Consider the following 24,724-nt stretch of genomic DNA (forward strand, 5'->3'; position numbering starts at 1 on the left):
AGCTGAAGCATACTAAGAGAATATTGCAGATCCACAGAGGAGAAACAGAGTGTCTCTGGATTCCTCACTCCTATTCCTCAGGAGACTCAGCTCCATTTCCATTTGAAGTTTCTACATTTCACTTTGTCTTCAGCTAGAATGAGCACATTGCTGTTACTTGCCACCAATTGAATCTTAACAGTGGCTCAAAAGAGTAATGATAGTTGTGATGTTAAGAATTATGACAGAATTCCCACAATTATATTTCCTGTAAGAATATAAACACAACTTACATGCAAAAGAGGCTGAGTAACAATGAGACAAACTCACGTGTCAAATGCCATTGTTAGCGGACATAAAAATAAAGATACAACATGTCTAAAATAACTCTACCTGAATGTAAATTTTTGCAACTAATTTTATTGTAAAAAGGACATGATTATGATTTCCTCACAATTCTAAAACCAGATTTTACAAAACTATTCCCCAGAAATTTTACTCCTGATGAGACTGATAATAATTTAAGAATTAAAATATTTAAGATTCACATACTTCCTGGATAGTAGCAAATAGCACCTGGTTGATCATCACTGCAATCGGCTGTTTTCCAGAATCCATCCGTGTCTAGCAGTACACAGTCTTCAAGTCGCTCGCTGTTTTCAGCCCAGCGACTGAAATGTAGATGTTTCCCATCTGACCAACCAAAGTTGAGCTCATCCTGTAAGGATCAATACGTTTCAAGTGACAGTGTTCACGTTATCCCTTTGCATTATTTTGACCCTCATGGTCAATCCAATGACTTTTTATTTTATATTTAACACACACTTATATAACATTTACTATACACCAGGCATTGTTCTTGGTGCTCTGTGACTACTGACTTATGTAATCGTCAGGACAACCATCCTAGAGAGATACTATGATTATCTCCATTTGACCATTGTACAGATGAGGACACTAAAGATCTGTAACTCGTGCACATCACACAGAATATAAACGGCAGTGCTGAAACACTAATCCCAGCTGTCAGTCTTTAGAGTTTACATCCTAACCATGATGCTAACGGAATTGGGCTGTTGGTGGTTTAGAAATCAGAAAGCTAAACGAAAGTGAGGCCTGCTGTCAGCACTGATGAAACCAGCAACAACATGGTAACATAGAAAGCCTTTGGAGAGAAGTGTATCTGCTTTTTGAATCCTGCTTCAGTAACTGTTTTTTTTTTTTTTTTTTTTTTTTGCAGTTTTTGGCCAGGGCTGGGTTTGAACCTGCCACCTCCGGCATATGGGGCCGGCGCCCTACCCCTTTCAGCCACAGGCGCCGCCCCAGTAACTAACTTTTGACTTCTGAGCCTACCTCTCCAAATTTCCATCCCCTCACCTATTAAATGAGTGTGCCACTTAACTTCACAGGCCTGGAATGAATGGGATAAAGTCTAAAATGTATAACCCAGTGGCCAGTCAGCACGCCGAACTACATCAATGCCAGTTCCCCTCCGTTGAGCACCTCAGACCTTGTGGATTCCCTCACCACTGTTTTCACACTTATCTTTGGGGAGAAGCTGCTTCATTCACTAAGTTCTGCTGTGTGCTAGAGTCTGTGAACATCTGTCTTTACATCCTGATAAGGATCTGACCACCCCTCTTGGTACATGGGATGGATTTCAGGGTACAGGTTTGTCCCAGCTTCCCCATAGTGCCCCAAGAACACCAGACAGTCTACAATCAATGTTGGCCCAACCAGTCCATTCAGCTAAGCTTTCCTGAGGCCAAGGGCAATTTGTTTCTCTAGTTTATTTGGAATGTTGAGCAAAGGCGACACCCAAGTCTCCTCGGTGAACCATAAACAGCAAATAAAGTGCAGCCTCAACACCCCCAGCTACTTCATTCTGAACTTAGAGAACAGAGTTCCAGCTGCAACCTCGGGCCAGTTAAGCCCCGAGCCACTGTGGCCTCCAACGTGGGCCTCTGGCAGTGTGATCTTGTCTGTAGGGCCCTGTATGTCTCCCTTCGTTGTCCTCCCCCAGCGCCTTCCCATGTGACCTCAGGCTTTCCTTTTCCTTCTACATAAATCGTCCCACACCTTCTATCTTTTTACCGAATACATCTCCTTCTTAGGCCTACAAATACCTCTTAAATTTTTGACCTTAATTGATCTTAATATAAATCTGGGGTTTCCAAGGGCATAATCTCCTTTCAGCACCCAGAAGGGAAGGCTATTTGTTATTCCATTCTCAGAGAACACAGGGCTAGAAGGGAGTAGTAGTATTTTTAATCTCCTTCAGTCACTTCCTTTGAGGCTAAAGAGTAATACACAGTGTGGCCATGGCAGGAGTCACTCAAGTATATAGCAGTAAAAATCCATGGACCGAGAGGAAGTCAGGGAGGCTGCTTCCTACCACTGCAAACTCATGGAGTCCTTGCCTCTCTCAGACCTGGGACTTGCCCCCTTTGCTCCTCCCTGACCTTCATTTGCTGTTTGTTGTTCACTAAGGAGATGCGGGAGTCTTGTTCTGTGGCCCTGGCCTTCCCATCGACTTAGGGATGTCTGCGTTGGACACCCACTCTCAAGCTTCCCTGACTTCCTCTCATTCCCTGTATTTTCACTTCTATGTATTTGAGTGACCCTTGCCATGGCCACACTCTATTACTCAGAACCGCTGCCCCTCAGACACTGTACACATTAACTCAGGCCAATGTCACTTCCTGCAGTGACATGTATAAAAATAACTGGTCTCCCTCTCTCCAGACTGCTCATTTCCTCCCTATCCTCTACCCAGTGTCATTTTACTTAGTGAAATCTTACATTGTTGCTATTTTATTTAAAATCTTTCAGTAACTTCCTGTTGCTTTCAACATAAATTGTTATTTGTTAATATCTGGTATGTTCTAAAAAATTAAGGCAGTGTATGAAGATACATAATAAACAGCTGCACGGAATGTTAAATTAAAAGTGAGATAAAAAAAGAACTACAGATAAAAAGGATAAGAAATAAGATCAAAATCATTATGTAAGAAGAAAAAATGTTATAGAAGAGTCTGATCCTAAATGTCTAAAAAATAAATATTGTACGTATAAAAATAACTTGAAGGGTACATACCAAAATATCACACCACATTTATCTTTAGGTACTGGGATTACAGGCAACTTTCAATTCCTTCTTCTTCTCCTCCTCCCCCCCCACTATTTTTTTTTCTGAGACAGAGTCTTGCTCTGTCACTTGGGCTAGAGTACAGTGGCATCATCGTGGCTCATGCAACCTCAAACTCCTGGGCTCAAGTGATCCTCCTGCCTCGGCCTCCCAAGTAGCTGTGACTACAGGTGCCCACCACAATGCCTGGCTAACTTTTCTATTTTTCTGTAGAGAATGGATCTTGCTTTGTTTCCCATGCTGGTCTTAAACGCTGAGGCTCTGAAGATTGTCCTGTCTTGGCTCCCAAAGTGCTGGGATTACCGGTATGAGCTACTGGCTTAATTTTCAGGTGATTGAAACTGGGACATGTAGCAACTTATTACTCCCTTCACAATAAGTGAAAGCAATGCTAGGAAAGAATTCATGCTGTGAGGGCTGGGTACACAGCTCCCTAATCACCTGGCTTGATTCAGGGTAAATTTTAAAATACACAGAGGTCACAAGGACTATTCTTTAAGTCATTTTAAAATGCTACTTTTAATTGAGATTCTGGTAACAATTTTGGTTTATTCATCCATTCTCCACATCAATTCTGAGTTTGTGCTAGGATTAAATTGTCTTCAATTTTTCCTATGCAGCCCTAGACCCATCTTGGTATGCTGGGGTATACCATCGCCGAGAAAAAAGAGGCAAAAATAGTGTACAATGCTGAGAGGAATATAGTTTTTTTCTTTAATCCCCTATTAATTACAGCCAAAAGCTTCAGTTTTATAACTATTCCTGTTTGTGCGACATGTACACAGGTTAGCGTTGGGATAATTGGAGATTAGCGTTCTTTGCTTGGCTATGAAATGAATGAGAATCACCCCAGACTTCTATCAGGATCAGCACTTGAGATGGGGGGAAACATTATTCTAATTCCCTTTTAAGGCAGCTAATTTCACTCTGGTGATTTTTTTTTTTTTTTTAGAGACAGGGTCTTGCTATGTTGCTCAGGCTAGATGCAAACTCTTCATCTCAAGTGATCCTCCAACTCTACTGATTTTGAAAGGAATGGAAAGGACTCTTCAGCACCATTCACAGTGTTTCCACATGCCCAAGCCCATCTGATTTTTTTTTTTTTTTGAGACAGTGTCTCACTGTATTGCCCCTTCAGTAGAGTGCTGTGCTCTACCTAGCTCCCAGCAACCTCAAATTCTTGGGCTCAAGAGATCCTCTTGCCTCAGCCTCCCAAGTAGCTGGGACTATTATACTTACTACAATGCCAGACTATTTTTAGAGACAGGGTCTTCCTCTTGCTCAGGCTGGCCCATCTGATTTTTAAACTCTTCCCTCTTTTCATCTTTTCATTGGCTAAAGAGTTATGGCGGTTCCTGGTTCTAGCTCAGTCTTTGATTAGACAAAATAAAAAGAACTGCTCAAATATATACTTCCACTAGAACTTTTTCCTTATCTAAACAATAACACAGTAGACCTTTTAACAGTGGAAAAATAATTGCCACTAAAAACTGCCTATTCCACGAAATTTACTGGAATAAGCTTTGAAGATATCCAGTTTCTTTCAGTGTGGTAGGAGACGGTGTGCACAATGACAACATCGCATCTCATTGCCAGTGCTGGCAGCTGGAACTGGAAACTTACATCCTGGCTGGAGAGGCCGATCCACATGGAGGAGTTGCGCCGCACGGCCTGCACGGCGAGGAAGGCCTGCTGGTAGGGGTCTGTGATGCTCACCAGGCGCATGTTGTTTTGCAGACACTCCCTTTGAGCAGCGTGCCAAGTCAGAGTCTTTGGGATTATTTTGTACAGGTTATTTAGGTATTTTACAGTTTCTGACGTATTCTGCAAGGTCTCTGTGCCTTTAATTTCTGTGTGTAAAAGAAAACAGGAACAGCAACAACCACAAACCTTTCCCCACCTCTGTACAAGTCATGGGCCGCTCTTTCCAATTTCTCACATACTACTCTGCTGTAGATACTATTTACTCATTTATTTATGTTAGAGTTTTGGTTGGGACAACGAGGTATGTTCTGCTCTATGCCATGGGTAAAATGTGTGAGCTGCAGTATTTGTTTTCTAAAATCAAAACAAAATTCTGTTTATTTTATCTGATTTAGAAAGGAGGAAAACGGTAAATAAATGTAACCTGCAATAAGATTACCATTTAACGCTGGTGCCAAATACCTCTTCTGTTTGAACTGCTTCAGCAAGGAAAGAAATGTCTTAAGTTTGTCACCTTACAAAGTTTTCACCTTGAGAAAAATGTAAGAAACGACCCACAAGAAGAAGATATAATTGTTATAAACCCCTACTGCTAAATTTGACTGGCTAAAAAAAAAAAAAAAAGATAAAAAAGAGTATATATTGAATTATCGCTTTATAGTGCTTTTTTTTTGAGACAGAGTCTTGCTCTGTCACCCCAGGTAGAGTGCAGTGCCATAATCATAGCTCACTGCAATCTCAAACTCCTGGGCTCAAGAGATCTTCTTGCCTCAGGCTTTTGACAAATAGCTGAGACTACAGGCCCCTGCACCACAATGCCCTGCCTGGTCAAGTTTTATATTTTTAGTAGAGAACAGGTCTTGCTCTTGCTCAGGCTGGTTTCACATTTCTGAGCTCAAGCAATGCTCTAGCTTCACCTCCCACAGTGGTAGGATCATAGGTGCCAGCCACCCACCACGCCCTGCCCAGAGCAAAATAATCCTGCTTCAGTACATGAAATATCTACTTCATTGCATGATAAAAACTTTTTCTTAATCATTTGTTAAAGACTCATTGTATTAAATGAAAAACAACATAATACCTTTTAAAAATATCTTTTTCAAAATATGGGTGATTTCTACTTTTATATAGGCATTTTACTTTTATTTAGATTATAGAAATGCATAGACAGTGATCTATTTATTTATTTATTTCATAACTATTTTTTAGTGCTAAATTTAACAGACTCAATATTCAATACGGGACTCAATTAAAAATACTAAGTTTTTTCCTTTTGCCCATGATTAAAAGTAAAACTGAAAAAATGCCAGAGTAGAAAATAGAAAAAGATTCAACCATAAATTACCGTAATTGGACAACTGTTATTAGCATATTCTATCAGATACTTAATTTTTTTTTTTTTGCGGTTTTTGGCCAGGGCTGGGTTTGAACCCACCACCTCCAGCATATGGGGCTGACGCCCTGCCTTTGAGCCACAGGCGCCACCCAGATACTTAATTTTTATGTTGAAGTTAAGTATGGCAATGACACTCAAAAATCATATTCCGTTTGTCATAATATGACTCACTGAGCCAACGTGGACTTAGTTAATGTTTAAATTTTAAGACATGATTATAAATTGATACGACTTTATTTATAAAGCTATTGTTAACTATTGTTTGAGACAGGCTTTTACTCTGTCACCCAGGCTAGAGTGCAGTGGCATGATCACAGCTCACTACAGCCTCGAACTCCTGGCCTCAAGCATTCTTCCTGCCTAAGCCTCCCAAGTAGTTGGGACTATAAGCACACACCATGCCCAGCTAATTTTACATTTATTTTGTAGAGACAGGGTCTTGCTATGTTTCTCAGGCTGGTCTTAAACTCCTGGACTCAAGTGATACTCCCATCTCAGCCTCCCAAGGTGCTAGGATTACAGGCATTAGCCACTGTGCCCAGCCAATAAGAGTTTTATAATAAAGAACTGTATGTGTCCAACGTCATAAAGTACCATACTTAATCAAGGTAATTATTGATACCTGGATATTTCTGACAGAGAGCTACAGAGTGGCGTTCACTGCAGGCAGTAAAATTCCATGTCCCAGTAAAAGGTGACTTTTGGAGGTTGAGTATGATGGCACAGTGGTACTGAGACTCCTCCTCGAAAAACTAAACAAAAAGGAAAAATACACAAACAATCATGAAACTGATGGTCTGAAGAAAAATTTCTGCAGGAAAATTTTAGATTCCAGATTGAATTATTCCCCCCTGTGAAAATCCCCATGAAGTAACTGAGAAAATGATGAAAAATTTCCAAAGCATGGAAAAAGGGCAATTAATTTCAGAAAATAGAAAACCCAAACAGTGCCAATATTGACAAATACATCTTCAAAACAGACACAGAGAAACTGCTAGGGATATGGTGAAAACAGCTCCAGTAATAGCTATCACTCTGCTATCAAAAGTTAAGTAAAAACATATCAGTTTATTAGATATTTATAGACATTTTATAAGAACAAACTATAAACCACATAACAGAGAATACATCTTAAAGTTTTGATTCTATTCTAATCAATCTACAAACCTCCATATAGCAAAACAAAGAGATTGCATTCTCTGATCACAAATCAATAATATTAGACATGAAAATTTAAAGTATATTGTCCCTATACTTTTCTGTATGTTTGAAATATATCACACTTAGAAAAATAATAAAAGTCAGCTTATCCCAGGAGATACAGGCTTTTTTTTTTCAAAAAGCATGCTACTCAGGGGAGGGAGGGGGGAGGTCGGTGGAGGGAGGGAGATTGGTGGGAATACAACTGCGGTGCATCTTACAAGGGTATATGTGAAACTTAGTAGATGTGGAATGTAGATGTCTTGGCACAATAACTGGGAGAATGCCAGGAAGGCTGTGTTGACCAGTGTGATGAAAATATGTCAAACGGTATATGAAGCTAGTGTATGATGCCCTATGATCATATCAATGTACACAGCTATGATTTAATAAAAAAAAAAAGAAAAAAAAGAAAAAAAAAGCATGCTACTCAATAAATATTAAACGAAAAATGAAATAAAATAATTTTAGGAAAAAAATAATGAAAAATGTAAAAAAAATGAGTAAAACTTTATGTGGAGGCAAATGTGTATTATTAAATCTACTCTTTTTTTAGGACTATCTTTTTCTTTTATTTATTTATTTTTAAATAAGCAATATAAGTTTTTTTTTTTTTATTGTTGGGGATTCATTGAGGGTACAATAAGCCAGGTTACACTGATTGCATTTGTTAGGTAAAGTCCCTCTTGCAATCATGTCTTGCCCCCATAAAGTGTGACACACACCAAGGCCCCACCCCCCTCCCTCCGTCCCTCTTTCTGCTCCCCCCCATAACCTTAATTGTCATTAATTGTCCTCATATCAAAATTGGTTACATAAGATTCATGCTTCTCCATTCTTGTGATGCTTTACTAAGAATAACGTCTTCCACTTCCATCCAGGTTAATACGAAGGATGTAAAGTCTCCATTTTTTTTAATGGCTGAATAGTATTCCATGGTATACATATACCACAGCTTGTTAATTCCTGGGTTGGTGGGCATTTAGGCTGTTTCCACATTTTGGTGATTGTAAATTGAGCTGCAATAAACAGTCTAGTACAAGTGTCCTTATGATAAAAGGACTTTTTTCCTTCTGGGTAGATGCCCAGTAATGGGATTGCAGGATGAAATGGGAGGTCTAGCTTGAGTGCTTTGAGGTTTCTCCATACTTCCTTCCAGAAAGGTTGTACTAGTTTGCAGTCCCACCAGCAGTGTAAAAGTCTTCCCTTCTCTCCACATCCACGCCAGCATCTGCAGTTTTGAGATTTTGTGATGTGGGCCATTCTCACTGGGGTTAGATGATATCTCAGGGTTGTTTTGATTTGCATTTCTCTAATATATAGAGATGATGAACATTTTTTTCATGTGTTTGTTAGCCATTCGTCTGTCATCTTTAGAGAAAGTTCTATTCATGTCTCTTGCCCATTGATATATGGGATTGTTGGCTTTTTTCATGTGGATTAATTTGAGTTCTCTATAGATCCTAGTTATCAAGCTTTTGTCTGATTGAAAATATGCAAATATCCTTTCCCATTGTGTAGGTTGTCTCTTTGCTTTGGTTATTGTCTCCTTAGCTGTACAGAAGCTTTCAGTTTAATGAAGTCCCATTTGTTTATTTTTGTTGTTGTTGCAATTGCCATGGCAGTCTTCTTCATGAAGTCTTTCCCCAGGCCAATATCTTCCAGTGTTTTTCCTATGCTTTCTTGGAGGATTTTTATTGTTTCATGCCTTAAATTTAAGTCCTTTATCGCTCTTGAATCAATTTTTGTGAGTGGGGAAAGGTGTGGGTCCAGTTTCAGTCTTTTACATGTAGACATCCAGTTCTCCCAACACCATTTATTGAATAGGGAGTCTTTCCCCCAAGGTATGTTCTTGTTTGGTTTATTGAAGATGAGGTGGTTGTAAGATGTTAGTTTTATTTCTTGGTTTTCAACTCGATTCCAAGTGTCTATGTCTCTGTTTTTGTGCCAGTACCATGCTGTCTTGACCACTACGGCTTTGTAGTACAGACTAAAATCTGGTATGCTGATGCCCCCAGCTTGATTTTTATTACTAAGAACTGCCTTAGCTATACGGGTTTTTTTCCAGTTCCATACAAAACGCAGAATCATTTTTTCCAAATCTTGAAAGTATAATGTTGGTATTTTGATAGGAATGGCATTGAATAGGTAGATTGCTTTGGGAAGTATAGACATTTTAACAACGTTGATTCTTCCCGTCCATGAGCATGGTATGTTCTTCCATTTGTTAATATCCTCTGCTATTTCCTTTCTGAGGATTTCATAATTTTCTTTATAGAGGTCCTTCACCTCCTTCGTTAGGTATATTCCTAGGTATTTCATTTTCTTTGAAACTATGGTGAAGGGAGTTGTGTCCTTAATTAGCTTCTCATCTTGACTGTTATTGGTGTATACAAAGGCTACTGACTTGTGGACATTGATTTTATATCCTGAAACATTACTGTATTTTTTGATGACTTCTAGGAGTCTTGTGGTTGCGTCTTTGGGGTTCTCTAAGTATAAGATCATGTTGTCAGCAAAGAGGGAGAGTTTGACCTCCTCTGGTCCCATTTGGATTCCCTTTATTTCCTTGTCTTGCCTAATTGTATTGGCTAGAACTTCCAGCACTACCTTGAATAGTAAAGGTGACAGAGGACAACCTTGTCTGGTTCCAGTTCTAAGAGGAAAAGCTTTGAGTTTTACTCCATTCAGTAAAATATTGGCTGTGGGTTTGTCATAGATAGCTTCAATCAGTTTTAGAAATGTGCCACCTATGCCTATACTCTTCAGTGTTCTCATTAGAAAAGGATGCTGGATTTTATCAAATGCTTTTTCTGCATCTATTGAGAGGATCATGTGATCTTTATTTTTGCCTCTGTTAATATGGTGGATAATGTTTATGGACTTGCGTATGTTAAACCAGCCTTGCATCCCTGGGATGAAGCCTACTTGATCATGATGAATTACTTTTTTGATGATAAGCTGTAATCTATTGGCTAGGATTTTGTTGAGAATTTTTGCATCTATATTCATGAGTGAGATTGGTCTGAAATTCTCCTTTTTGTTTGGGTCTTTTCCTGGTTTTGGTATCAGGGTGATGTTTGCTTCATAGAATGTGTTGGGGAAGATTCCTTCTTCCTCAATTTTTTGGAATAATTTCTGCAGTACAGGAATAAGCTCTTCCTTGAAGGTTTGATAGAATTCTGGAGTGAAGCCATCTGGACCAGGGCATTTTTTGGTTGGAAGATTTTTTATTGTTTCTTTGATCTCAGTGCTTGAAATTGGTCTGTTCAGGAGCTCTATTTCTTCCTGGCTGAGTGTAGGGAGAGGGTGTGATTCCAAATATTGATCCATTTCCTTTACATTGTCAAATTTCTGGGCAGTATTCTGGTAGTTTCTGGTAGTATTCAGAGATGCTCTCTTGTATCTCTGTGGGATCAGTTGTTATTTCCCCTTTATCATTTCTGATTGAGGTTACTAGAGATTTTACTTTTCTGTTCCTCATTAGTCTGGCCAATGGTTTATCTATTTTATTTATTTTTTCAAAAAACCAACTCCTTGTTTCATTAATTTTCTGAATGATTCTTTTGTTTTCAATTTCATTGATCTCTGATTTGATTTTGGATATTTCTTTTCTTCTACTGAGTTTAGGCTTAGATTGTTCTTCTTTTTCCAATTCCATAAGATCGCTTCTGAGATTGTTGATGCGCTCTCTTTCTGTTTTTCGAATGTAGGCATCTAAAGCGATGAATTTTCCGCTCAAAACTGCTTTCACTCAAAACTGCTTTTGCAGTATCCCACAGGTTTTGGTAGCTTGTGTCTTCATTGTTGTTATGCTCAAGGAAGTTAATGATTTCCTGTTTTATTTCTTCCTGCACCCATCTGTTATTCAACAGAAGATTATTTAATTTCCATGCCTTTGTGTGGGGTCGAGCGTTTTTGTTAGAGTTGAGTTCCACCTTTAGTGCCTTATGGTCTAAGAAGATACAAGGTAAAATTTCAATTCTTTTGATTCTGTTGATATTTGTTTTGTGTCCCAGGATATGCTCAATTTTGGAGAATGTTCCATGGGGTGATGAGAAGAATGTATATTCTTTATCTTTGGGGTGGAGTGTTCTATATGCGTCTATCAAGCACAGTTGTTCTGGTCTCATTTAAATCTCTTATATCTTTGTTTAATTTCTGTTTAGAGGATCTGTCCAGCTCTGTAAGAGGAGTGTTAAAGTCCCCTGTTATGATGGTATTATCAGATATCATATTGCTCAGACTGAGTGAGGTCTGTTTCAAGAATCTGGGAGCATTTAAATTCGGTGCATAGATATTTAGAATTGAAACATCTTCTTGTTGTATTTTTCCCTTGACCAATATAAAATGACCATCTTTGTCTTTTTGACTTTAGTTGCTTTAAATCCACATGAATCTGAAAATAAGATTGCAACTCCTCTTTTCTTCTGAATTCCATTTGCCTGAAAAATTGTCTTCCAACCCTTGACTCGGAGCTTTAATTTGTCTTTTGAAGCCAGATGTGTTTCTTGCAGACAGCAAATGGATGGCTTGTGTTTTTTAATACAGTCAGCCAATCTATGTCTCTTCAGTGGGGAATTCAAGCCATTAACATTTATTGAGATAATTGATAAGTGTGGTAGTATTCTATTCGTCTTATTTGGTGAGAGTCCATTGCTTAGTTTTATCTTTTGCATCAGTGTGGAGGTTAGGTTCTGTCCTTTAATTTCTGAGTTCTTACTTTGCTGCTGATCCATTGTGGTGGTCAGTGTGCAGAACAGGTTTAAGTATTTCTTGTAGAGCTGGTCTTGTTGTGGCAAATTTCCTCAATGTTTGTATATCCGTAAATGATTTGATTTCTCTGTCAATTTTTAAGCTTAGCTTAGAAGGGTACAGAATTCTGGGCTGGAAATTGTTCTGTTTAAGTAGATTAAAGGTAGATGACCATTGTCTTCTTGCTTGGAAAGTTTCATTAGAGAAGTCTGCGGTCACTCTAATGGATTTGCCCCTGTAGGTCAACTGGCGCTTACTCCTGGCAGCTTGCAGAATCTTTTCTTTTGTCTTGACTTTGGACAGGTTCATCACAATGTATCTTGGAGAAGCTCGGTTAGAGTTGAGGCGATCTGGGGTCCGATATCCCTCTGAAAGCAGTGTATCAGAATCTTTGGTGATATTTGGGAAATTTTCTTTTATAATATTCTCTAGTATGGCTTCCATTCCTCTGGGGCATTCTTCTTCCCCTTCTGGGATTCCTATAACTCATATGTTGGAACGCTCCATAAAGTCCCATAATTCTGACAGTGAACGTTCTGCTTTCTCTCTCTTCTTTTCTGCCTCTTTTACTATCTGAGTTATCTCAAGAACTTTGTCTTCTACCTCTGAAATTCTTTCTTCTGCATGGTCTAACCTGTTGCTGATACTTTCCATTGCATCTTTAAGTTCCCTAATTGACTGTTTCATTTCCTTCAGCTCTGCTATATCCTTTTTATATTCTTCATATCGTTCATCTCTTATTTGATTCTGTTTTTGGATTTCTTTTTGGTTATTTTCCACTTTATTAGCAGTTTCCTTCATTGTTTCCATCATTTCTTTCATTGTTTTCATCATGTGTATTCTAAACTCCCTTTCTGTCATTCCTAACATTTCTTTATAGGTGGAATCATCTGCAGTAGCTACCTCATGGTCCCTTGGCGGGGTTGTTCTGGACTGGTTCTTCATGTTGCCTGGAGTTTTCTGCTGATTCTTCCTCATGAGTGATTTCTTTTATCTGTTTCCTTGCCCTGATTTTCCTTTCACTTCCTCTTGCTCTTTAAGTTCTCGTGCCTGTGGAAGTTGCAGGCGGGTTTAGACGGATTGGACACACACGACCACTTGCCGTTTTTCCACTGTTTTAGTCCTCCTCTTGGGGTCCAGAAGTCTCTTGCTGACTCCCTGTATCCTCACAGGGGTGATGATAGGCAGATCCCACCAGCCAGAGATGCCTGGAGTCCTATCTCCCCAGACTCAACGGTGCCCAGATGGAAGAAAGCTGTTACTTGGCCGCCATCTTGCTCCGCCTCTCCTGTACTCTTTTTTTTTTTAAAGGATTAATGAATTAGATTCAAAATAGGAGATTAAAAATGAACAAAAACAGAACTCTAATAAAAATAAGATAGAAAACTATAGAAATAAATATTCATAAATATAGACCAAGAAATAGAAATAAAGGATAGGGATGAGAGTGGAGAAAACCGGTTTTTCTATGCACCTGTTTCTGTAAAAATCTCAACAAGACCAAGTAAAAATGCAATAATAAAGATGTGGAAATACCAGATACAGTCTTACTATACATATTTCAAAAAATCTAAATAAAATAGTCAACATTGTTGAAAGATATCAATTGGCATAACTGTCATAGGAAAAGTGGAAACCCCAAAATGTACCAGTAACTTTGGAGAAAGTTAAAAATTAATGATCATAGCTATTTTTTTTTTTTTACTATGTATCAGGTACTATGCTTAAAGGGTTCAATGAATTATCTTACATAGTCCACACACTATAAACCTGTTAGGTAGTATAAGCACATTACAGCTTATAGGTGAGGAATTGAGGCTTAAGAAATGTTAAGTAAATTTCCAAAGTCATAGCAAATGGCTGAATTGGAATTCAAATCCAGGAATCTGACTCTAGAGAGCTTGGGCCCTTTACTACTGCTGCAATATACTGCACCAATTTACTAGTGTTCTCTGTATTATTACAACATGATTTCTGCAAAGAATGATGTACTGTATATTTCAAGATAGGTGGAGGAGAAGTATACTATATAATATATAATCTGATTGCATACATGTTATATGCATAATGTAGCACATATAATTTGATCATTATATAAGGTATATATGCAGTTGAAATGTCACACTATCACTAACAGATATGTAATTATTATGTGTTAATTATAAATAAAAATTAATTAATAAAAAATGTTAGGCTGGGTTTTAGGGCTCAAACCTATAATCCTAGCACTTTGGGAGGCTGAATGAAGCAGGAGGATTGCTTGAGGCCACAAGTTTGAGACCAGCTTGGGCAACATAGTGACACCACATCTTAAAAAAAACTTTTTTTTTAATTAGCCAGACATGGTGGCATGCACCTGTAGTCCTACCTACTCGGGAGGCTGAGGAGGGAGGCTTGCTTGAACCCAGGAGTTTGATGTTGTAGTGAGCTGTGATTGCCCCATTGCACTCCAGCCTGGGCAACAGAGCAAGACACTGTCTTGAGAAAAAAAAAATTTTTACAAAAGAAAAGAATGATCTCTAAAATCTATCATGAGGTAACTGAAATAAAGGCAAAGATTATACACAAAGATTCAGTATTGCTCACTGCAGTACTACTTATGATGTGTAAAACTGGAAACAACCTAATACCTGGGATCGGTTAGGTAAAAGATAGAATATTTATAAGAAATACTGTGCAACCATAACAATGCTTCTTGAGTAGATCTTTTATCTTATTTTTCTTTTTGAGACAGTCTCATTCAGTCACCCTGGGTAGAGTGGGGTGCATCACAGCTCACAGCAACTTCAAACTCCTAGGCTCAAGAGATCCTCTTGCCTCAGCCTCCCAAGTAGCTAGGACTATGGTGCCCACCACAACACCTGGCTAATTTTTCTACTTTGACTTGTCTCAAATTCCTGAACTCAGGTAGTCTACCCACCTCAGCCTCCCAGAGTGCTAGGATTATAGGCATGAAATAGGCGCTTGGCTTGAGTAGATCTTTTAATGGCAGAAGAAACTTTTTTATAATATAATACTATGTGAGAAAAGTAGAGTGCAATAGTATATATACTATGATTTTGTCTGTGTTAAGAAAACAATGTATGGAAAAGCTCTACAAGAAAAATGCTGAAATACTTACTATGAGTTCCTACATCAGGGCTCCAATAAAGATTGAGACCCATTTATAAGTCATGGAATCTTGGCTAATATTTGTGACACTGAAATAGAATAGAATAGGATAGGGTTGGATTGGATAGGAAAAGACAGGATAAGAAAGGAGAATGAAATAGAATAGAATAACAAAATCAATGTGCCCAATTTCTAAGAGTGAGTATTGTTTCCTAAAACTTTAGTTTCAGTTCAATATTATATGTATGTACTTGAGGGTGATTTAAATGTATGTCCTACTGTGGTTTATGGTTAAAAGTTTATTTTGTTTTACTTTATTTTTTTTGAGACAGAGTCTCACTTTGCCCCCTTGGTAGAGTGCAGTGGCATCAAAACTCACAGCAACCCAAACTCTTGGGCTCAAGCGATTTTCTTGCCTCAGTCTCCTGAGTAGCTGGGACTACTGGCACCTGCCACAATGCCCGGCTATTTTTAGAGACAAGGTCACTCTCTGGCTCAGGCTGGTCTCTAACCTGTGAACTCAGGCAATCCACCCACCTCGGCCTCCCAGAGTGCTAGGATTACAGGTGTGAGTCACCATGCCTGGCCAGAGGTTAAAAGTTTAAAAGCCATGGTCCTAAGTGTAAGATTAGGGTTGACATTTTTCTTTATTGTGCTTACTCTTCCACATTTTCTATAATAACCAAGTCTTTTTTTTTTGAGACAGAGCCTCAAGCTGTCACCCTGGGTAGAGTGCCATGGCATCACAGTTCACCACAACCTCTACTCCTGGGCTCAAGCGATTCTCCTGCCTCTGCCTCCCAAGTAGCTGGGACTACAGGCACCCGCCACAATGCCTGGCAATTTTTTGGTTGCAGCCGTCATTGTAGTTTGGTGGGCCTGGGCTGGATTTGAACCCCCCAGCTCAGGTGTATGTGGCTGGTGCCTTAGCTGCTTGAGCCACAGGTGCCGAGCCCCAAGTCTTATTTGATATTTACTTTGTAGGCATTTGCACATGCTTGAGAGTTTTCTTTGCCAGTAGCATCAACCTTGAGAAAAGTAACACTGCAGCAGAAACATCAATTGATTATTGTCTGAGATATGTGTCTAGATTTTGACTTGTATGTTAATATATCAATTTTTGCCCTTTGTACAAAAGATGGTCTGTATCTGGAAAGTGGTGAGGATAGAACAGGGGGAAGCAGTATCTTGGTGTCTGCAGAACCACTGTCAGTGTTATGCCTTCCTCCCCTCTATGGCCTCTCTAAACATAGCTGTTAGGAAAAAATGATAACCCATCCTTAATTTTGTATTTGTTGCCTGGGGAGACTGAGCTGAGAGCTCAAAGTCCCAAAATGTGAAATGAAACATCCTTATTCACTTCTGCTTCCAGCTCGCTATTTGATGCCTTTACATGTGTGTGAATAGGAATCTGACGCTACTGTGAAAAACTAGGGCATCTACCTGAAGCCTGGGGAAGTGCCTGTTCTTCTTCTTCTTGTAACAGCTTTATTGAGTTATAATTCACATACCAGACAATTTGCTCATTTGAAGTATACATTCAATGGTTTTTAGTACATTCACAGAATGGTAGAACCGTCACCCTAATAAATCTTGGAGCATTTTCACCACCCCTAAAAGAAGCCCCATGCCTGTAGCCATTACTCTCAATCCTTCCGCTCTCCGTGGTCCCTTGCAACTGCTTATCTACTTTTTACTTTGCATTTGCCTATCCTGTGTATAAATGGAACCACACACTAGCAATCTCAATCCAATAACTTATGGAAGACTCAGGTATTTCACAGAGCTATACAGATTACTGATTCAAGAAACTTACATTTCCTGGTATTCTCAGCCTCCGACCAACCAGTAATGGGTGAAAGTTACTGAATGTCAGCTCCCGGTTATCCGTCCATTTGCTGATCCTCCCAAAGGCAGTCCAGCGCAAACCAATCCATACAGTGGTTTCCATACCCGGAAGCAAGGACGTAATAAAATCTGTTAGAAAGACATTTTTTTAAAAAGGCATTTGACTTATTCAAATTATACTAAAAATGTCAATCTTATCTATCAAGATAATCTTTTACCTGCTTTATAGAAAATAGTTTAATAAGATTTTCATACGTTAATTCTCCATAGTCTCTGAAAATAATTTAGCCCTCAGATCAAAATAAAACATGTTTCCTAGACAATCCCAGTACCTTGTTCGTTCTGGCTCAAGATTGAAGGCAGGGTGCCACCATACGAGTGACACAACTCGCTTGCTTGAGAAAACTTAAGAGATGTGGATTTCACCTTTAGAAAACACTGCAAACAAAGACACAGATGAAACATGAGATTCTAGATATGAAAAGATCACATGGGAAGTAAATGCCTCATCTTTTAGAGGGCTGCTAAATTTTGGTCTGTGAGATGAGATAATTTACAAAGTAGTACCATAGAATTCCTTATTTAAATAACTGAGAAGTGTTCCTCAAACTATTACATATTTTTAAAAGATCTCTGATTTATTAAGGGCTTCTATGTTTGCTAAGCAGTTTGTATAATTCAAACTATTACATATTTTTAAAAGATCTCTGATTTATTAAGGGCTTCTATGTTTGCTAAGCAGTTTGTATAATTCTCACGACAAATGGGGAAACCGAGGCACAGGGCTGTTAAAGTAACTTGACCCGTAAGTGAAACAGTTATACAGCAGTGAACTCAGCTCCACCTGATTTCAAAGTCTGTGCTCATTATCATCATATCATTAAGAAATACTGTCTGCTGCCCTGGGTAGAGTGCCATGTTTTTCTATTTTTGGCAGAAATAAGATCTTGCTCTCACTCAGGCTGGTCTCTACATTCCTGAGCTTAAGCAATCCACCCACCTCGGCCTCCCAGAATGCTAGGATTACAGCTGTGAACCACCACGCCCGGGCCAAGAAATACATTTTAAAAGAAATCATCTTTCTTTTTCTTGGCAGAATATTTTAATTAAATTGACAACAACTATGCAAAATAATATGATTCCAGAACCTTGGGGAATTAAAAGGATTGTCCTAATTTAGAAGTTCAAAATGTAGCCCTAACTTTACTACAAATGGTTTCAGCCGTCAGACACATCACTTTCTTTTCCTTTTCGACATTACGATCACTTTAGTGTACAGTAATATGTCCCAAACTGTGTTCCTTGAAATACTTAGCCTTCTTATAGTCTGCTGTGGCCAGTAACATACAGGCAACTCACTGGGTGGTTTCTAGACAAGACCCTAGAGAGGATACCCAGGTCTTGAGCTTGGAAGCCACCCAGTAAGGATGGCAGAGCAGAGACAAAAGGAGCCTGATTTTGAAGACTCCATGTAGTTTCCGCATGAGTCTGCTTACCTTCAAAGTTCTTTAATGTGAGAGAATAAATGTTTTAACAGACTGTAGCAATGTCTTTTTTGTTGCCAAATGTATTTCCTGATAGATGCACACAGCAATATGGATTATGCATCTCAAAGAGGCAGATACAGAATGCAGCATTTCCCAAATTTACTTAATCATAAAACACCCATTTGGAGGCAAGATCAGTGATTAATGTTTCATAGCATATGTGTAGTCCCTGAAAAGTAGTTTGGGAAATGTTAGATTAATTTGGTTAGCAGATGATGCTTGGATGCTTTCCTGGAGGGGAAAAAAGGAAACATCAGCCAGAAATTATGTGAGTTTCCTATATGCTATAGAGATAGTTTTGACTATTCAATGCATGACTATCCACTCACGGATGAACTTCAGCAGTTCAAATGTTAGTCACAAAGAATACAATGCTTAACTTTAAAAGACCTGTAAGTATGACTAACTTGAGAGTTAACTCTTTTTTTTTTTTTGAGACAGTCTTACTATGTCCCCCTCGGTAGAGTGCTATGTCATCACAGCTCACAGCAACCTCAAACTCTTGGGCTTAAGTGATTCTCTTGCCTCAGCCTCCCAAGTACCTGGGACTACAGGCGCCCACCACAACAACTGGCTATTTTTTTGTTGTAGTTGTCATTGTTGTTTAGCCAGATTTGAACCCGCCAGCCTTGGTGGATGTGGCTGGTGCCCTAACCGCTGAGCTATGGGTGCTGAGCCGAGAGTTAACTCTTAATATCATTCATAGTTTCTGGCAAAATAGAGAATCAGGTGGGATATTGAAATACATAGCATACAGAGGCTATCTCAGTGAAAGTGTTTAATGGGTTGTCTTTCTGCTATAGGCCACACAACCAGCATGAAAGCAATTATTGTTTGCACAATGTAGCAATTCTCTTTTTACCTTATTCTGAAAAGGAATCCAATCTCCAGAACACTGTACTTTAGCTGCAGAATCCGGGCTATATGTCTCTAATGAAGATACATTGTATTTTTCACAGATGAAGGGAAACTTGGAACTACAGTCTGCTGGTTTATTTAAGTCTGAGAAATGAAAAGTGGTGAGAAGTTTTCAGTCATCACATTTTAAAAACCACCTAGTAGTAGAGAAAGGTTCATTAAATCAGTCTTTCCCAGATGGTTAAAATATATTATTCCCTTTCCTCTCTGGAAATTTCTGTCTTCTATTATTATTCTTATCAGTAGGGTATAGCATATCAATATTACCTATAAAAAAAGCACACATTTGGCATTCAAATTGGAAAGGAAGGAGTCAAATTATCCTTGTTAGCAGATGATATGATTTTACATGTAGAGAAGCCTTGAGACTCCACAAAGAAACTGTTATAACTAGTAGATGAATTTGGTAAAGTTGCAGGATACAAAATCAACATACAAAAACCAGTAGCATTTCTATGTCAACAGGAAATAATCTGAAAAAGAAACCAAGAAAGTACTCCCATTTACAATATCTAGAAATAAAATAAAATATCTAGGATTAATCAAAGAAGTGAAAGATCTCTGCAATGCAAACTATAACACATTGATAAAAGATATTGAAGGGGACACACAGAAAATGGAAAGATATTCCATGCTCATGGATTGAAAGGATCGCTGTTATTAAAATGTCCATACTACCCAAAGTAATCTACAGATTCAATGTAATACCCATCAAAATACCAATGATGCTCTTCACAGAAACAAAAATAATAATCCTAAAATTTATAGGGAACCATAAGAGACATAATAGCCAAAGCCATCCTAGGCAAAAAGGACAAAACTGTCTTCAAATTTTACTCCTGAGCTGTAGTAACTAAAACAGCATGGTACTGGCATAAAAACAGACACATAGACCAATGGAACAGAACAGAGAACCCAGAAGTAAATCCACACATCTATAGTGAACTTACTCTTGACTAAGGTGCCAAGAAGATACAATGGGAAAGGAAGTCTCTTCAATAAATGATGCTGGGATAACTGGATATCCATGTGCAAAGGAATGAAATCGACCCTTAACTCTCACCATGTATAAAAATCAAGACTTAAATCTAAGACCTGAAATCATAAAAATACTAAAGAAAACATTGAGGAAATGTTTTAGGACATTGGTCTGGGCAAGGACTTCCTGAGTCCTGTGCTTCCCAAAGCACAGGCAACCAAAGCAAAATTGGATGGGATCACGTCAGCTAAAAAGCTTCTGCACAGAAAAAGAAATAATCAGGGTGGCGCCTGTGGCTCAAAGGGGTAGGGCGCTGGCCCCATATGCTGGAGGTGGCGGGTTCAAACCCAGCTCTGGCCAAAAACTGCAAAAAAAAAAAAAAAAAAGAAAAGAAAAGAAGAGGAAACAATCAACAGAGTGAGAAGACAACCGTTAAAATGCGAGAAAATGTTTGCAAAATACCCCTCTGACAAGGGATTAGTGATTATAATATACATGAAGCTCTGATAACTCAATAGGAATAAAATAAAATAATCTGATTAAAATGGGCAAAAGAGCTAAATAAACACATCTCAAAAAGACATACACATGGCCAACAGGTATATGAAAAGAAAATGCTCAACATCACTAATTATCAGAGAAATGCAAATAAAAACTACAATGAGATGTCTCATCCCAGTTAAAAATAGCTTTTACTAAAAGGTTGGCAATAACAAGTGCTAATGAGGACGTGAAGAAAGGGGAAGTGAACCCTTATGCACTGTGGGGGGGAGTGTAAATTAGTGCAGCCATCATGGAGAAGTCAATAGAACCACCATGTAACCCAGAAATCCCACCGTTGGGTATATATCTAGAAGAAGGGAAATCAGTACAATGAAAAGATATTTGTACTCCCATGTTTAACGCAACACTATTCGCAATAGCCAAGATTTGGAATCAACCTAAGTGAGCTCCAGGGGACGAATGGATAAAGAAATTGTGGTACAAATACATAATGGAATATTCCAGAGCATAAAAAGAACGAAAGGCTGCCATTTCATTTGCAACAACACTATTAGAGAATGTGATGTTAAATGAAATAAGCCAAATACACATGTTCTCATTCATCTGTGGGAGCTAAATATTAAAACAATTGATTTCCTATAGATGGAGAGTAGAATGGTGGCTACCAGAGGTTGGGAAGGGTGCTGGGCAAGGGGAAGATAAAGTGGGGATGGTTAATAAGTGCAAAAATATAGCTAGTTAGAATGAACAATATTTGATAGCACAACAAAGTGACTATAGTCAACAATAAGTTATGTTACACTTTAAAATAACTAAAAGAGTGGAATTAGAATGTTCTTTACCAGAAAGAAATGACAAATACTTGAGGTAATGGATTACCAGTTACCCTGATTTGATTACTATGCATTGTATAACTGTATCAAAATATCACATGCACCCTATAAATATATGCAAGTATTATGTATCCATAATAATTAAAAATTATTATTATTTTTAAAGCATACATCTGGTATGAACTATCACACCATCCGAGAGGGATGGCAGAAGGAAATAGGAAGAGAGTTGAAGGGTAAATCTAGTAAGGAAGAAAGAAACCTAGACTATATTTTAGAACTCCTGCCTATTTATCTTTATAAATTTGTCTAAATGCTTTTCAGTTATGAAAGTGGTGATATTATTTCTAAGTAACTGCTTTAGGATAAAGGAAGTTAAAATAGTCACAGCGAAAATCACTCTCATTTGTATTTGGAATTTGAGCTATCGTCAACAATAAACCAGAATGAGATGAAGCTATCAAACATTTAATCAAAAGGAAAACAAGATCAAGCTAGAAATGGAACCTGAAATTCACATATTACATAATCAACATTAAAGGATTTGGAATTAACTTTACCAATAAGCCAAGTCTTGGCAGACATGTACAAGCATTCCTCTCCAACCGCCATGGGAAAGTAGTGTGACAGGTGTGAGCTGAAAGAAAACAAGAGATTTGGCAACTCATAATGTAATTAGATGTTCCATTCTCGTTTTTACCCCATTATTTTAATTTTAAATTTAATACTAATGCAATCATTTTATACTGTTTTTTTCTCAATGGTAACATGCAAAAGGATTTGGTTTCTCTAATTTAGGCAGTTTATGATTTAATAGTCCAGGCTACTTATAAGTAGTAATCTGTTCAGTAAAATATCTCTGGGAGTGCTTCTTTTAAGTGACAACTTTACAAAGGCAGAATCAATGATGTCACATACTATATATAACGATGATCTATTGGCTGCTCACTGGTTCTCACCCACCACTTCTGTTCATCAACAGATATCTGAAACACAAACCAAACATATATTCTTATATGTACTGTGTTTTCTAGGAGATTGACTTAAATGCCCTAACTTACTATAACCACAAACCACATTAATTTTCAGACATTTCATTACTTTGGTCTCAAAATTACACAAACCAGGATCTTTTACATTAGAGTAATTTGAAAACTTTGTATGAGATCTATTTTTAGGTACATAAAATATGGTCAGTATAATTATGAGCATTCATTAATTGGGCTAGTACATTAAGTGGAAATATAGTATCCTACTGCAATTCATTACAAATTTAAAAATAAATTTAGGCGGTGCCTGTAGCTCTGTAGCTCAGTGGGTAGGGCACCAGCTACATACACCGAGGCTGGCAGGTTTGAATCTGGCCCCGGGCCAGCTAAAGCAACAACGACAACTGCAACAACAACAAAAAAATAGCCGGGTGTTGTGGTGGGTGCCTGTAGTCCCAGCTACTGGGGAGGCTGAAGCAAGAGAATCGCTTAAGCCCAAGAGTTAGAGGTTGCTGTGAGCTGTGACGCCATGGCACTCTACCGAGGGCAACATAGGGAGACTCTGTCTCAAAAAAAATAAATTAATTAAATAAATAAATAAATTGAAAAGGAATTTATTTTTCTTTCCAAAAAGTATTTTGCAGTTACTTAGTACAACCAGAAATGCAAGTTAGCATTCAGTAAAAAGAGGAGAAAGGAATCAGGATCATTTATATTACCTACTGATACTCTCATCTTATAAATTGTCACTTATTATTAATCTTCTATACTTTAAAACATTAAGCAGTTCTATTTAACTTTTCTAACATGAAACCAAGAATTAGATAGTCATAAGACAAATCTTACATTAAAGGAACATTTAACTTTTGTAAATTTGGGTAACATTTTTGAAATATTTTTAATGGAATATGTATAGAAATAAGTAATATATTTAAAATACATTGTTTTAAATTACATTTGCTATTTTTTTTCTGATGGCTTTTAGTCTTGCAAAAGATGTTATAGTAGCAAGAAAGCTGTGATTGCTAGCACAGTACAGGTTGGCTTCTTCGTAGTTTAAGCGTGGGTCAGCCACAAACCAGTATTCACTTCCTTCAATTATAACTGGAGGTCCATGAATTCCAGCACGCTCTAAAGGAGAGGAAGAGGAAGATCAGAGTTTTCGCTGTGCAAGCCAAACTGTATCCTCTAGGTATAGCTCAACATTTAAAACTATACATTAGTGTTTCTCTTTGACTGGGGCAGTGCAATTACAAGGAACTAAAGCTTCCTGAGCGAGTGACTCTGCCACTCTTAAACTCAGAGGGAAGGAAACGTCTAGACCAGGCGTCCTCAAACTTTTTAAACAGGGGGCCAATTCACTGTCCCTCAGACCATTGGAGGGCCGGACTATAGTTAAAAAAAACAAAACAACTATGAACAAATTCCTATGCACACTGCACATATCTTATTTTGAAGTAAAAAACAAAACGGAAACAAATACAATTCACACCGCTTCATGTGGCCCACGGGCCACAGTTTGAGGACGCCTGGTCTAGATTCATTGCCTCATCCCATAGCAACCACTCACCTTCTTTGCCTGGAGAAATTTTATAGAGACATGTATAGAGTAGCTGGCACTTAAATAATTAACTAAAGGCATTATTGAAAGCAGGTTTGGCTAAATTTAAGTTCTCTTAACTCACCTGGATTGTACCAGTCCGGTGTCTTTGGAGTGTGGCCTGCATAAGGAAGAAAGCAATTGGCTTTAGTATTCACTTACAGATCAGGAAGGACCATAATATACAAGGAGGGCCTTTAATGCAGCTCAAAA

General features: G+C 38.2%; 1 protein-coding gene across 3 annotated transcripts in view; it reads right to left on the reverse strand.

Annotated features, from left to right (window-relative positions):
* The window catches only part of LOC128589810 (CD302 antigen), a 190,133-nt gene that overhangs the window by 80,078 nt on the left and 85,331 nt on the right, over positions 1-24,724 (reverse strand). For 2 of the 3 annotated variants that reach the window (XM_053596509.1, XM_053596506.1), the window contains exons 17-26: positions 24,597-24,632; positions 23,867-24,042; positions 22,841-22,908; positions 22,483-22,559; positions 19,551-19,690; positions 17,474-17,579; positions 17,110-17,270; positions 6,850-6,979; positions 4,751-4,977; positions 532-697 (exon numbers count right to left, since the gene is read on the reverse strand). In XM_053596509.1, coding sequence (XP_053452484.1) covers positions 532-697; positions 4,751-4,977; positions 6,850-6,979; positions 17,110-17,270; positions 17,474-17,579; positions 19,551-19,690; positions 22,483-22,559; positions 22,841-22,908; positions 23,867-24,042; positions 24,597-24,632 — 1,287 coding nt within the window. The remainder of the gene's footprint in view (positions 1-531; positions 698-4,750; positions 4,978-6,849; positions 6,980-17,109; positions 17,271-17,473; positions 17,580-19,550; positions 19,691-22,482; positions 22,560-22,840; positions 22,909-23,866; positions 24,043-24,596; positions 24,633-24,724) is intronic. The other variant, XM_053596507.1, reaches the window with a different exon arrangement.

This window comes from Nycticebus coucang, chromosome 7, assembly GCF_027406575.1.
Source record: "Nycticebus coucang isolate mNycCou1 chromosome 7, mNycCou1.pri, whole genome shotgun sequence".
In the NCBI taxonomy this organism is placed as follows: domain Eukaryota; kingdom Metazoa; phylum Chordata; class Mammalia; order Primates; family Lorisidae; genus Nycticebus; species Nycticebus coucang.